The 16,278-nt window shown below is 38.5% G+C and overlaps 1 protein-coding gene and 1 pseudogene across 1 annotated transcript; one reads left to right on the plus strand and one right to left on the minus strand.

Annotated features, from left to right (window-relative positions):
- Positions 1-1,830: 1,830 nt before the first annotated feature.
- On the minus strand, positions 1,831-5,368 carry LOC109469147 (glycerol-3-phosphate phosphatase-like). The gene is made up of 9 exons (XM_019767549.1): positions 5,223-5,368; positions 4,620-4,687; positions 4,371-4,463; positions 4,105-4,245; positions 3,795-3,851; positions 3,296-3,443; positions 2,761-2,860; positions 2,517-2,558; positions 1,831-2,176 (listed from the first exon to the last, which is right to left on the minus strand). The coding sequence occupies exons 1-9, from the start codon at positions 5,302-5,304 to the stop codon at positions 1,999-2,001; spliced, it is 909 nt and encodes a 302-aa protein (XP_019623108.1). The 5' UTR covers positions 5,305-5,368; the 3' UTR covers positions 1,831-1,998.
- Positions 5,303-13,376, plus strand: LOC109469098 (annotated as a pseudogene).
- Positions 13,377-16,278: the final 2,902 nt, after the last annotated feature.

The raw sequence follows: 16,278 nt of genomic DNA on the forward strand, positions 1-16,278 counted from the left end.
TTGTTGATTGTCGCTATGGACCAATCCGGTCGAACACCGTGAGCCCTGCCCCCTGTTCTAGAACACCTAGGTCAAAACAGCGCAGGAAGGGCCGCGCCGGCCGCCGCCAGAATGTCGGTTTTGCCGCTCAACGTTTGAAGTCGGATTTTCGGCAGCTAGTGAATTCATAACTTTCAGCGGGTCAAAAAAGTGTTATGCTATCTTTGTTGATGGATACAACCACACCTGTACCTCAGCAGAACAGGAGTCGTTTTTGTTAGATGGAACAGGAACCTGATATTTGTATAAAAGACAATATACTAGTATATATAAAGATAATACAAAAAAAAGAAATAAAACAAACGTGTGCCCAAATATTGTTATATTACGCTACGTTACGTTACGTTCACTGTTTGCGGACCGTTTCAATCTTACCACTCACAAACCCTATTACTATATACTAGTATGTACTTATTTCTTTTCGAGGTTCCACTGAGGTAAATATCGACGATACACAAACGAATATGGTAATTTATTGAAGTTTAACTTTATTTCCACTCGTTAACAATCTTATCTAAACGTGTTATGGTCTTATGGATGAATCGATGTCGTTCCAAGCTCCCCGTGCCGTCGTCGTCGGATTTGTTGGGAGAAAACCTCAAATAAAGTGCGCACCACGACTTTGGCGACGGTTTGAGACACCCTCTGGATTTTGAAACGTTTAAAAAGTGCATGCTTTATTTAGGACTATCATTACGATGTATATAAATATTAAAAAAAGTTATTTTGTAGTACACGTGACAATGATAAATTGCACTCAATCAAATAATTGTGAAACTCTAAATGTTATCTGTTATACATTGATTCTCATACAATGAAGTAATGATTCAGTCATAATTGAATTAGTTATCATACAAGTATGGAACCCTTTGCTGCACATAAAAAGGAATATATGTATCATGTAAATCTACTCCGGTATTTCTGTGAAAAATAAATCTTCATTACAAAATTATCTTCTTGCTTGCTGCACCTCTATTTTATCAGTATCATAAACATTGGAATATATTTATGGGTTCACCACACCACGAAGTGGTGGTGAACCCATATTGCTTTTTCTGATGTTTCTTCTCCTCCTTCTCCTCCTGCCATTTTTTAAATGGATTCAGCTTCTTCATTTTAGGGCCCAAGGTCCTGAAATTTGGTATGGAGGTACAGTGGGCAAATACCCCTAGGCGTTTTTAAATTATTGTGATACAGGCTTTTAGAATGGTTTTATTTGAGTTTTTTGGCTGTGTTATAGCAAATGTATTACTGTGTTAGTGTGCCTTGTTTACCACGTTTGGGCATGAGTCATCACAATGGAATGCAGGGCATCAACCAATAGGCATGCAGCTTTCCTCTATACTTCTTGCTGATTGGCTGTTGGGATTTAACTTGATTAACACCTGCACAGAGCATTTCCACCTGCACAGAGCATTTCTTGCTGATTGGCTGTTGGGATTTAACTTGATTAACACCTGCACAGAGCATTTCCATACTGACAGTATGTCTGTATTCAAGTGTTTTGGTAGGTATTTCAAGCTTTCCTGCTCCAGCATTGGAATGCGGGGCATGGACGTTTTTTTTATTTTGAAAATCAACAGTTTGCATTATGCAATTAAAAATCCTAACCAATAAAGTAGGGAATAGCTATCCAACTGTTGTTTTAGTTGTATTTTACTTCATATTATAGTTATATCAATGTAAATCATTGTTTTCCCTTGTGTTTCTTATTCTTTCCCTGCCATGTCGTAAAATGTGGTGAACCCATCGCTGTATTTGCTCCAAAGCAAATATTGGCCTTTCTAGTTTATACAGTATTTTTCCACTGTGAATTCTGTTGAAGTCTACAGAAGAAGACCAGAGTGACTGATCGAAAGCCGTAGGTGAGAACAATATCTTGTGTTTGAACAAAAGTTTTAACTTAAAAATGTAACTACCAACACAGATGAACCTTCATGACAGCAGTACTTTTTTTTGCTATAATATGTCGCCCAGTTCGCCCATATTGTTCAGGTAGTAGTGTGGCACACATTTCTGATGTTCTATACTGTTGCTGGCCTGCATCTGACGTGCCTCCTCCAGTGAAGTGACCCCAGACAACACCAGGAGTGTGGTCAGCCCACAGTTGTGACCCAACATGATGTCTGTAGTCAACCTAGGGGAGAGGAATTGTCATTTAACCTTTAGTACACTAAAGTAGTCCTTAATCTAACAAATTTCTATTGGTTGTGGTGGTAGGTAGCAGGTAGAAGGTTAAAAAGGTGTTGGTGATTCGCTGTGAAACTTCACAAAATATTACAGCTAATTTCATACAAACATATCTAGAAGAAAGGTAAAACAGTTATATTATCATTGTTACCTTCAAATTGGACTGTGATAACCAATAAGACATTTGGTACATAATATTTGCATTTTAGTTTCTCATTCATCTTAGTCTAAGGTGATTGCTGTTGCTATGTTTTAGCAAAGTTTGAAAAAAACATGAAGTTCCTTACTTGTCTCCAATCATCATGGTACGGTTGGGATCAAGGTCATGCCTGAAGTACAAGAACAGGAAATGCGTGAAGGGGACAAAATGAAATTGTAATACAAGGAATACATTGTGTCATACATGACTGCTGGTGAAAAAGGTATACCTTGAGAGAAGCCAAATTTGGACCCACAAGCACTGGGCACATTTCAAAGAGACAGGCATTGTTAAAGATACGATGTTGGTTTAATCTATCTACACACACCAACCTTTCTTTTATGACTTCGAACATGAACTTTGATGGTTTTCCCAGAATGACCGGGTCTCTATCTGCAGCGGTATGGACAGCAGCCAGAATACAACCAGTACCTGGTGGACAACAGAGCAATAATTGTGACATGAACTTATTGGGAAGTAACATTATTATCTCAATACACTATATATATATATATATACAAGAGTGAACAAGTGAAAGGTGACAATCGTAATGTTCATAATCATCCAATTTATCACTTACCTAATGATTGCGTATCCCATCTAGCAGTATCTTGGTCTTTTGGTCAGAAATAATTTTTACCAAATGTTATGAAAGAAGGCCTTACACTGTTAATAGCCCTCAGACAGAAAAGAGCTGTCTAACAAATCTCTAAGAAGGATGTTCAGATGTTAATCTCCAAGCAGATCCTTCTGTGGCCTATCTGTGGCTCATACATGTAGACACAGCCTGGGCAATTGGTTAGTAAAAACATATCTTTTTACTATCGATATGTTTTGATTTCATAGAAAAGACAGAGGTCTGCTTACCAGGGATGACTCGTCCATTTCCCACAGGCAGCCTTTCATCCGTGTTGGTGGCTACAAACTGGACATTCTCATTGCTCAGGTAACTGGCAGCTTTGATCATCTTCATGTAACTCAGGTGTTCATCAAAACCAACCAGTACTGTCGTCACCTGCGGAAGAAAGGAAAGACTTAACTGAATATCATAATGATCAGGGACACACATGGTTGTTGAGAAGTAACCTGCTGGATGCCATCCTCCATAGTTAGGGCATACCAATTTGATTTGTGTTGGTTCTCAGATTTTTTTTCAGAAAAATATGAAGTGACAGGGTGAAAAAAAATCAAAACAGGCCTGGGCATCCTATGATAGCTCCAAATCCTACCACAGAGCCAGCGACAAAAGAGAGACATCAACTGTCGAGGATGGCACCCAGGCCAGATGAAAAGAGGAAATGATAACATTGTATTAAGATTTTATGTATGAAAGCCTGTGAGCCATTTGTTGACAGGTGTCACTCACCTCTGGGTCCAATGGCAAAGTCTTCCAATCAGTAACAGTTCCTTCTATTGGATCTGGCTGAAAGTTTGTAGATAAAGAGAAAAAGGTAAATCAATACAATACTACTAGTTTTTACTGTAAGGCCATTTAAGTCCTTGCTATACAGACATCTATTATTTAGCAGCCAAAAGTGCTCAGGTCGCTATTACTGGCACCCTTTTCTTGCACGGTTGCATTATAAATATAGAGTGAATCTTTTAGTTTTAGTCATTCCATTCACTGACATGTAGATTTTGGGAAAGGGAACAGAAAAGAAATGTAATGTACTTACTCCAACCCCAGTGTAAGAGATCCCTTGTAAGTCCAGTTCCTTTGCCATCTCCTTGTTTCCTACCATGTAAACCTTCCCTGTCACCTTAGCAATGTTCTTCAGGTACAGAGCAGCAATGTAAGCAGTGCCATACACTTCTTCCTGAAACATTGACGTATACAAATTGTGTGTAAGATGATAGACTTGTGAGACAACTGAAAGAAAAAAACTGAAAGAATAACACAGATGCCATGTAGATTTGCATGATAACAAAATGATAGTCTTACCTCATTAGCTTCAAACCCCAGGTTTTTTAACTTCTCCACGTAAGACAGACGAGACTTGGTACTGTTGTTTGTGACAAAGAAGATGCGTTTCCCCTGCAAAAGTTAAATAGAACACAGATATTAAAGAAACTGTGTATGCAGGAAACATCTTACCGTAGAAAAATTCATGAAAAAAATTCAATGTGAGTTACTAACAGGAAAGCAACGTGTCATAAAATCTTTTCGCAAAGATATCTGCAGAACACTCACCATTTCCCTGAGTTTGGCAATAGTTTTTGCAGCACCAGGAAGGGCTTCTGTCCCCTGCCACAATACACCTAAATTATTGGATGGTAAAATGTTGTGTTAAAACATTGCAAAACTTGTTGCTGCTGCTGCCATCTGTTTCAAGCCATGATGATAGGCAAACTGCGTTTTTGTGGAATCCAAGGACTAGTAGCAATGTCAGCAAAACTCAGCATCAATCTGAATTGTACTTGTGCATTAGGAACTATTACAATGTGTGCTTTCACATAAAGTATGGGGGAGGGGGGCACACAATTTTTCAGTTTTTGCCCCTACCTCCTTCACAACACAACTTAGCAAGGATAGGGAAATTTGAAGTCAGTACTGGAAAAAAAGCCTCCAGGTTTCTTAAAATCAAGCACTGTCTTTTACTACAGTATGTCTCCTAGTTTGCCCTCTTAAACTTTGTAACGTTACTCTAGTATAAGGATGTTACATCATCACTTCCGCATTCAAAGGTTGAAGATATAAGCCAGGTTCCTACAGAAGTTTGCGTTTACACTGGGCACGGTGTACACATGTCTGTACCCTACATCTGTAGAAATGCTTCATGAGCTACTGCCTTACCGTCACAGTCCGTCAGAACCGTGTCAATGTTGGATAGAAGCTGAGCTGCACTGTCCCGTGTCAGGAGCCTGCACGCCGCCATGTTGGCCGGTAGGTGAATGACCTGAAGTAACCCCCACACGTTAACAGGTGGTAGCAAGGACCTGATTGGTGGAAAAGTAAAACTTTGAAAATAAAAGTTTGTTTTCTTTTCATGCAGACAGATGAAAAGGATTGCTGGTAACGTCATATGACAGTTGACGAGAAATAGAAGGGTAGAACTGGGGTCTGGGATGCTCTTAGAAATGACAGTATGCCTTCTAACGTTACGTTCCACCACATAACATGGGCTGAGGAGCACACGAAAGACACAAGACAAAATCACTCTGTGTATGGTCGTTGTGTATTTTACCGTCTTTTCCTGGACCCCCTTAGAGGTTTACATCGATGGATGCACAACAGGTGGCACTACAGCATGCAAATGAGCAGACTTCTGGCCAATCAGAGCCCGTCATACTGCAACTTGATATTGCAGACGACGTTTTCATTTCTGTCAAGAGTTGTGGAAGGTGTTCTGAAAAGAACATTTGACCAGCGATTTGTGGAGGGTATTTTAGACCATAGATTCACGTTGCCTTTTTCCTGAGAGCTTGAAAGGTTTTGTTGGAATCTGCATCAGTAGCTCTTCGGCATGCCTGCAATCGGGTTGTCGCCGAGACAGCAGAAGCAGCGGCGGCGGATGTCGGACGCCAAGCACCGCGCCAGTGTGGCCGCCAGCTACAAACAACTGCAGAAGGTTCTCCCCAGCTCTTACGACTACCACGGAGTCAAAGAAATATCTAGGGTAAGTTCTAACAGTATTTTGAAGTTATACAAACCGAACTCTTGCATTATGATGTGATATTAAATCAGATAGATATCCTCAAGTTTATCATAATAATTCTGAATTCATTCATAACCCCTTGAATATAGTAAATATGGCATGAAGATTTGTCATAGCAATGTTACGTGTATTTTACCCGTCAGCAAACCAAAATAGTACGGGCAGCTGTGAGTCACATCAACAAACTGGAGGAGACACTGGACAAAATCTTGAAGCTCAGAGGTGAGGAAAAACGTTCACAGCAGAATTTATCAAATGTTCCTTGTTTGGTTCAATTCTAAATGAAGGGACAAACAGAAAATGTGTGGAAATGTTGGTGAAGCACGAATCATTCAAACATTCCACTTAGTACTGAAACATTTCCCAGCATGTGGCTTACACAAACATAAGTGCACACGTTACATGCATACATAGAAACGCGGCATATCAAGTTAACTTGGATGATTGAATGCTGTATAAGTCTGGTAAATAGTTTTGTCTTACTGAAACAGAATATTTTTTTTCTTTTTCTAGCATACAAGTTTGGAGACAAGACTGGATACAGTAAGACACTGTACATGGTCAGAAGGCAGTTTAGAGAACAATTTCTCCACAGTGAAGCCATTCACTCACAGAGGTAAATAGATTTTAAACAGTGACAGAGACATACTCATAACAATATTTTGTATGTATTTTAAGGATTCACAATGTCTTTCACATGGTTTCATTTTACACACTATTTGATAAGCTTCAGATTAGGCCATTTTTTTTACGTCATGGAGGTTGAACAAATGACTAAACACACATATGATATGGCAAATAATAGACTCATTTTTATTTCTTCACATTTTCTTCTTATTGTTTTCCAATATTTCTTTTGCGATGTATGGCATATATTTGCGCCTTTTTCAGCTGCTTTGTATGAATTATGGTATGGTCGGAAAGTTTTTTTCTGGAAAAGGAGGAAAATTCATGCATGCATGGATGTGATCCATATAATCAAGTCAACATGGCCTTGTGTGATACCGTACTTCAAAAACACCCTCTGCATAATCTATACTGCATCTATACTCAGCAGGGAAAAGAAGACAAAAAAGAGAGTGTACCAGAGGAAGAAGAAGTTGGTCAGTGTTGCTGAACTTTCAACTTGCCTGTCAGTGACAGAAAGTCCCTCCCCACAGTTAGCCTCTTCCAAAGTACACCCCATGACAAGTACCTCAACTAGATTGGTCCATTTGGTGGATGAGGGGGTTGACAATCCTCCTCATCTAAGGTTCGTTACTTTTCTTTTTATACATAAATTGCAATGGTAAGAACAGTATATATCAATAGGCAGACAGGACCTTGGATAACGTACTAGTATGCTGCAATGCATGAATTGACTATTTCACAATATTGGCTATTTCTGTACTTGGTAGCAGGCGAATGTTCAAATGCATTTCAGACAGCTGATGGATTTTGATTTAAGGAACTTTGAAAATGTGGTTGTATACAATTCATTACTACAGTTGTCCAATGCCAAACCAAGATGGGTACAACAATGAAGTAAGATCCCACAGCTCTGAGAAGCAGGGTCCAAAGATCCTGAATCATGCAGCAAATCTTCAGCCAACAGAACCAACCAGTACATCGCAGGAAACCACTACGTCGGACATAGCCAAAAATACAAACATGTCAGCAGGCCCATGCACAATTGAACAGAACTGTTCTGAAGTTGCTGAGACAAAGCCTAGTGTATCACCAGCAAGTGAAGATGCCACCAGTCCCAAGACAGTCCCATTGAATCACCAGTTTGTCACTTCCACGCCCAAGATGTTTGTGAGGCCTGCAGCTTTCTCGAGTCCTGATCCTGTCAGGTCCTACAAGGAATTTGAAGGGTATGTTGTAGCATCCATTCATGAAGCTCTAATTTCATACTTACCAAATTGAATGTTGTTATCATATCTTTTTTCTCTCAACTCACTACTTTTATTGTAAAAATAGGGATTCTGAACAATATTGATAAGGAATCACAAATTCTTTATTTATTGGTTTTGCCCTTGGTGCTGAACTGCCATCTGCTTGCGTCAAATATGTTTAAAAATAAGAAAATAAGAAAAGTTAACTACCTGTGAGCTTGAACTCATTACTGTTTCTGATAGTAAAAACTCCTCTCTCTTTGTGTCACAGGTACCTGTTGTTCTATGAGCACATGGTGAACCAGCTGCAGGAACAGCTGCTGCTGCCCACCCAGCACCTGCACAGCATGCAGATGTCCACCACTATACAGGTGGGCTAGGATATGCATCAAGTAAATTTGTTAAAGTAGAGGAATTGTATTGCGTGACACTTGATATTGTAACAATGCATGCGATATGGCAAATGTGTTTCCTGTACACCGATTATAAAGCATTATACTTGTATTTTATGTTGAAATTCTTAAAAACTGAAGGTTAAAACTGAATAAAAAGAACTCTTTTTACACAACCAAGAGGTTTATTCAGCCGACATTTTGGTGACCATCTGTTACATTCCTCAGGGCAAATCTGACATTGCACAGCTCAGATGTTGCTGCAATAGATGCGTTCCCAAATGCAAAATATTTACATCTTTACGTGGTTTCAGGGAACAGTATATACAGTACAGTCCCAAACGTACAGGAGTGTTTTGCATTTGGGAATACATCTATTGCTTCAACACCTGTGCTGTGCAATGTGAACCAGTCAAATTTTCCTTGAGGAAGGTGACAGACTGTCACTTCCGCTGAATAAACCTTTCGGTTGTGTAAAAAGAGTCTCTAATTCTAATTCAGTGACTTACCAACCTGATGAAACTATTCAAGGCTTAAACGTATGTAGAATGCTGCTTCTGGTACTACACAAGTAGAAAAGAATTGAAAATTGTTTCCTTCCCTACTTTTATACATGGTCCATCCTTCAGGCGATCTGGAGTGAGTTGCCTGTTGGATGTCGTCGAGTCATCACTTCCACAGCCACGTCTGAGGTCCCGAAGGCAGCCAAGCTGTCCAGGATGAAGGCAGTGGTGTCTGTCAGTATGGACAGGGCATCCTTACAAAGGACAAAATCCATGTACCACACCTGTGGAGAGAGGATGTCCACTTCCAGAGGAAAGGCATGTTCAAAGGAGACAGCATGTAAGTTACAGGAGTGGTGAAGTTTGTGAATGTCAGTTCCCTTGTATTTATGGGTTAACAAAAATGACAAAATGTACAGCACCAGATATTGAAAACAATATTTATTAGCTGCTATCCTTGCAATGATTAGTTAAAAAATCTGACCCCCCCCCCCTTCCCCAAACACCATCCCTCTTGGTTCACTTCATCCACTGTTTCTGTATGTTTAAAAGCATCCAATGCAATTTCAGGGCAGCAAAATAAAAAAAAAATATTTTGGATGTGGAAATCTGTCCGATAGTGGCATTTACTACCATTTCTAAGCACATTTTTGTCATCATTTCATCACTTGAAGAATTTGATATAGCCTCAAAACAAGCTACATGGGGCGTGTCTTCAACTTTTGGGTGCCACCAATAAATAGCTAGAACCAGCATATGATACAAAACAAGCAGCCATTTTCCATTAGACACATTTTGAATTTTGCTTCAAAGATAGTAGTATTGCAATGGGATAGGATTGATTCAACTTACCACATTAAAAAAATGACCAGAGAGTTGCCTTTCGAAATGAAATCCAGTTTTGCTGCCCAGAAATTTCATTGGATGCCTTTAAAATGATTGACAGTTAAGCTGGCCAGCCCGCTGCCCTGTGAGGCTGATTTCCACAAGTTCCTGGAGCAACAGGGGATTGAGCTGGCCCAGATTGTGAAGGACACCTCCCCAGCACACTACCTGGACTGGAGTGATGAGGATAATGAGGAGGAGGATGAATATGTGGTGTTCCTGAATGATAAAATGGGATTTGGAAAGTCAATGGATCCCCAAAGCTGTTTAATGCAATGTGATGCAGAGGTGCCAACTCTTCACACACCAGGTGAGAACATATGAAGTAAATCTACTTTGACTCAGATGTATGCTTAATGTACAGATGCTGTAATGATAAATCTTAATCTTTTGAGTCCAGTGATATAGCTATCATCACATGGTTCACAAAGAATCAGGAGAAAAATTATTTGCCTATGTCAAGGTGGGTAAATCTTTAATGTGTTATGAAAGCACTCAGCACCCCAATACCATTGGAGAACATTGTCAAATTGTATATGTAATGTCTGCAATGGATTTGATTTAGATTGAAAGAAAAGAGCCTGTTAGTACTGTTTGTAAATGGATCAGGAAACTTAATTATGTTTACCGAAGGAAAACATATTGTTTTTACTCAGTTTCTTCCTCTTCTTCTTCTTCTTCTCCAAACAGTGATCTATGACCTGACCAATGACATGATTTGTTGACGTCTGTCACCATGGTGACTGGTGTTGGGTTACATAATGTTGCAATTTCATGGTCTGCTCTAGATCTGCTCCTGTCACCATATACTAGTAGTACATGAATGTGAATGTGTTTGAGTAAGCAGATCATGTCCGAAGGTAAACATTATGCATTTGCTATGCAAATGTTACTTCTCTAGTTGTTTTGTCTTTTACTATTTCAGATGTACAGGAGAAGATTAAGAAGGAACATTCTACTCAAGTTGTGCCCAGTGCAGATGTCAGCATCAAACAAGAACCAGTTGCCACGAGTGATGGAACTCTATCAACAAATCCATGTGGTCCAGTAGCAAGTCAAGAAACATCAGCAAGGCTTCTGTGTGGCAGGAATGTCAAGAAAGAACCCATGTGGAATGGAATCAGTGATGGGGAAGGTATAATATGTTTTAGTGACACAAAAATTGAAAGCCAATGCACATGTCTTTTATAATTTCTTTACTCAGCTTGTGGTGTTTGTGATGCATACAAAGTACTGTTATCTAATTGCATTGCATGTACATGTATATGGAATGTTGGTGCAAGGAAATCAGTGGTGAGCATCTGAGAGATATATATCATATATTTTCCATCACATATCTTTTTGTTGAACATCTCTTACTGTCATAGGTTTGTTGTTAATGATTGTCAAACAAAAGTTGACATTTCAATCCAAACAGTGATGAAGTGCAGTTTCCACTTATCATCTTCATGGGCTTATTGACAGAATTAATTTCACTATTGATTCCTAGATGGCTTACTGCAGAAAATGAACTGTCCAGTTACACCTGTGTTTGGAGAAGTGCCCTCTGCTACAGGGTTTAGGTCCCCGGTGCTAAAGGACAGATCTCTGGCCAAACTACCAGGTAATTGGGTGTCATTTTGTAGATTATTCAAGAATAGTATTCTTAAAGTGTTAGTGTTTCTTGAACTGCAAGCATTAAAAGCATTTTGATTGTGAAAGTGGGAATTGAATTGTCTCATAATTTGGTAGCATTTAGTCTTCTTGGAGAATAGATGTCATTTTGAAAGGATTCCACTTTCAAAGTTTTAGCAAAAGATTGGCTATAAAGAGCATCTGTCCTTGGTGCTGAGTTATCTTTCATAAAAAATATGTTACAACAATAATGCTGACATGTCATCCAAGCATCAAAAACAACAACATATTATTAATTTGAAAGGACTTACTAGTAATGTTTATTTTTTGGCAAACAATTATTATAGACCATGTCTGTCCTTGGTGCTGAATTAGGCTTCCATGACAGTTTATTGTGACAATAATGCAGAAATCGTTTTGTTTACCTGACACAATGTGCCTAATTCTGATGGGAAGTGTTGTATCTTCATGTATTACAATAAATAGTTTGTGACAATGTTTCCATACCCAGCTGATGGGACTTACATTTGGACTGTAGATGAACGTTCACTGGATCTGAACAAAATCTTCAAGAATGGAGGGAAAGGCAAGACAGCAATGGTACAGTACATCTACAGTCTTTATATGCTATCAGCTTAGTGTTTGTTTTTTTGCAAACAAAGCTAAATATGCTTCTGTTTATTTAAGAAACATTTTTGGACAAACAGAATTTTCTAGTGTTACTGGTAGATCATTTACTGGTCTGACACTTCAGTCAAGATTAACATTCCTGATACTGTATATTTAGATCAATTTTACTTACTGTAAAAACAAAACATTTTTCTCTGAGTCATTCATATGGCAGTTATATTGTTTTCTTGCCTCCTTTTTGTGATACAGTTGTTTCTGTTTGTTGTTGTTTGTTCCTCAAAGCTGCCCCAACAGGAGGACTTCCTGAGTAGCCCGACCTACCAGTCCCTCCTGAGCTCAGGGTTCCTGCCCCACCCTCCCACCACTCCTGACTCCCACCAGGTTGTACCTGATCTAGGTTCTCCCTGTGACACACTCACAGACAGGGACAGTTACGGGGAGTTCTGGTCTCCTGAGGAGGTCAGTGTGGCTTAGGCCTAGGCTAAAACTTCTTATCTATTGGTTTGCCCTTGGTGCTGAATTGCTATCTGCTTACCTCTAAATATGTTTGAAAATAAGAAAACACAAAGTTTTGGTAGGGGTAGGCCTAGGAAACTATTTTGTGTTGAAAAAATTAGGGTAGGTAGTTAGGGATTTTCTTTTTTCATTAGATTTTGGCGATCTAGTTATTCAACTTATATAAATACAGTTTTTAAACTGTATTTATATAAGTTGAATAACTCATGTTAATGTTGGAAAACTGATACTGTAATTCCTGATTTGTTCACTGTACTTTTATGTTCACTGTTTTCACTGTCACTTCTGTACCGTGAACTTATCATTTAAGTCAACAGGTAATTCCTGAACCTTCTTTTTCCTGCACCTGTCACCACCATGAATGTATAGTACAGTGAACATCCCCATTTTTCTCAGACCGTGAAATTTTGCTACAGTGAACATAAAGTGAATTACAGTAGTATATACATACAATGTTTCATTACTTAGGTGTCGGATCAAAAGGTGTCAGCTCCAAAAACTTATGTCTCTTAGATCTTACCAGGGGTCCACCCCCAAAAAAGTTTTTTCGTAGGGTCGGTACGGGAAACAGGAAACTCAGCTACTTTTTTCCTAGGCTGAAGGTCATATTTCGGTGTCATGAGAACTTTAACCCTCCCCATAATGTAGGTCAATCATGCACGTCAGATGCCTAGCTTGTTTAATCCCTGACATCCCTGACTTGTAACCCCCACAGAGTCTGTTCAGCCTGGAGAAGTCCATGGGACCTGAGCCGTCTGAGATGGACCTGTCCAACACCAGTCACAGTCTGGAGTGTGAGGAAGACTCCAGGGACCTGGATGATGATGATCTATGATTCCACACTCAAACAACAATCTCTTCAACTTCGCAGACTGTTAGACTTTTATTCATTAGTGTTCCTAGTTATGAAGCAAGATTAAACTGAAATTTTCAACACAAGAAATGAGAACTCCACCGCTTCTGTGATGTCATGTTATGCAGATGGCACACGACTTGTTAAGCATCATATGTTGCAGAAAGTCTGTGGCACCCCCCGTCTTTGTTGAGTGATGATTGAGTCAGTCATGTAGGTTTCAGAAAGTCTACATCAGGGCATTTCAAATTGAAATGCCCTGATGTAGACTTTCTGAAACCTACATGACTGCTCAAAGAATCACGTGTGCCATCTGTATAACATGATGTCACCAATTGCTTATTCCTGGACAAAAACTGGAGTTGCATGGTCAAAAAGTAAGTCCAATAAATTTCTTATGCTGAAAATTACTCTTTAATCTTGCTTCATAATGAGTTTTACCAAGTAACTTCATGATAAACGTTCCCAGTTGTTAAACAGAAGTGTAATGTTGGTCCTGATTAGGCCACACCAATTTATTTCCTTGGTTAACGGATTCGCCGCTTCGTTTTTTTGCCAAAATGAAATAAAAATAAAAACAGAACAAAAATCCATACTCTCGGGTCCCGAATTGGGGCCCCAAAATCCACCCCGTACGTTGTAATTTTTCAAAATTTGGGCATAGTTAACAGCGTTAAAAATACATTGCTTCAAGGCAGAAACATTTTTCTGAGTGCAATTTGTTCGGAAAGCTAGGTTGCCTCTTCAAAAGTTCGTCAAAAAAAATTCTTTTGATATAGAACTCGCCCCCCACCCCCTTTGCACATGTCACCATTCATGGGACAAAACTTCACTGACGACAGTCAAACGTACGGTAGATTTACTAAGTCATGTGCCTGTAACAACATATCATCTCCCTTTTAGATATATATTATATTTCATTTAGAAACACGTATTGTGTCGGAAACATGTGCTAGTAACGGGCCGAACGTATAAACTCGGCCTGGGCGGCACATGCACACACACCTTCAAAACGATCTTTTTTCCAGGGAATATGTAAAAACAACACGACATAACAATGTATTCTGGCATCAAAAACTGTATTACTCTTAAAAAGTACAAAATCCTACCACAAACATGGGAATTTGGCAAAGTAAAAAGTCCTCCATGCACGTACATGTAAGTCCATTCACTAAAGCAACTTTGTCACGGTCGGAAGAGTCCACTTCGAGTAGGGGGAAACAGTTTCTTTTAATTATAGAAATTACTCTGTGAAAAATACTACATGTGCATGTGGCATTCTAACAAAGTTACATCTCATTTAGATACCTATAAACAGGAGTACAATTGCAAATAATTCATCAATTATTACATCTAATTTTTTAATAAAATGGTTCCCCCTACAAATAAAAATCCCCATGCATCAAAGACTCTATAGTGAAACCCTAGACCATTGAATTTGTGGCAACTTGAAGAGTGTGTCAATGTGGCTATTTGTTTGAATGATGGCTATGTATAATGTAGCTGTAGCATACCTAAAGTGTATAATGGGAAATATAAAATGTATCCTACCGGTAGTATTTGGGAATTGGGAAAAGATAAAAAAAGAAATAAAATATCTGTAAAAGTAGTTAATTCTTTTGCCAATAACTTTTACACGTTCCTGGAAATTTGTCTAAAGCATATATTTAGGATATTGTAAATTTCAAGCTCTAAATAACTTCCATATCAGCCAGACACAATAGAATGCCCAGCCCAGTGGTAAGCTGTGACACTGCCCTGAACTGTAAGAAAACAATGGGATCTGAACAGAGCACCCTGATTCAAACCACTCTTTGGAACTTTGAAAGATGAATAAAAGTGAAACCAGTTGGATGGGAGTCTTGTCAACTGACAGTTTGTTGTTCATACAGTAAAGATGTGTATCTTGCAAAATAATACGAATAATTGTAAAGGGATGTAAGAGAAGTTGCTCATGTACATGTTAGTAATGGTCCTTTCAGTTCAATAAGTGTCTAATATAATGTCTTATATCATTTTGTAATTTAACTTAATAGATTGCTTACTACATGGCTGTATGGCAGGTGGTCTCAAATTTTTATTTTTATTTTTATTTCGCCCGCCCGCTCCATTTTTTTTCTAGAAAAATCCGTTAACCAAGAAATTAAATTGGTGTGGCCTTAGATTTGAATTTGTTGCAATTTAAATTATTCTGTCATTAAGAGAAGTGATGTTAAAAAGATATACAAAGGTATTATGATAATGACAAAAACATGTTGGTGTATGTTATAAATATTTAATAATTACAGCTTTGACAATGCCATTTGCTAAAGGATTTCTCCAGTCCACATTTATAACATTGGAAAACTTAATATAGGCACCTTATGGTAATTATCACTGATTTCCACAATTATTTCGACAGATATGTACTGTAAGTACATACTGGTGCAGGAAGACATACTTGTATCATAATGATATACATTTGCTATCACTAACATTTGCTATAGAGCCAGTTAAAAGCAATACCTTAAAGTTAATAGCAAAGTTTTTAAGTAAAGGTACCATACAACTGATTGGTTTCCCTTTTGACAGTTCATATTGCCACAATTTGACGACATATTTCATGTAACACTGGAATACATGATTAAGTTAGCAGTTAAAAATTAAGACCATACTGGAAGAACCCATTTAATATGAATAAAGAAATTTCCGGTACTTCAAGCTTCCTTGAGGTTTCCTTGAAGACCAATGCTACATGCACCATTATCACTTATTTTGCTGTTCAAAAAAGTGTGCAGTGTTTGAAGAGTTTCCTACACTGTTTCATTTACAAAATGAGGCATTCACGGCTTGAAATATACTACAAATCCAAGTGTGGACTACTTGGTGCCTGCTACAATACTATTACAATGTATTGTATCGCTACAATACTATCACAATATACA

This window comes from Branchiostoma belcheri, unplaced genomic scaffold (assembly GCF_001625305.1).
Source record: "Branchiostoma belcheri isolate BF01 breed outbred unplaced genomic scaffold, Haploidv18h27 scaffold20, whole genome shotgun sequence".
Lineage (NCBI taxonomy): Eukaryota > Metazoa > Chordata > Leptocardii > Amphioxiformes > Branchiostomatidae > Branchiostoma > Branchiostoma belcheri.

Coding starts and splice junctions, on each gene's coding strand:
- LOC109469147 (XM_019767549.1), bottom strand. CDS start 5,304: ATGGCGGCGTGCAGGCTCCTGACACGGGACAGTGCAGCTCAGCTTCTA. Junction 4,246..4,370: donor TGGGGTTTGAAGCTAATGAG/GTAAGACTATCA, acceptor TCAATGTTTCAG/GAAGAAGTGTATGGCACTGC. Junction 2,861..3,295: donor AAATGGACGAGTCATCCCTG/GTAAGCAGACCT, acceptor GTTGTCCACCAG/GTACTGGTTGTATTCTGGCT.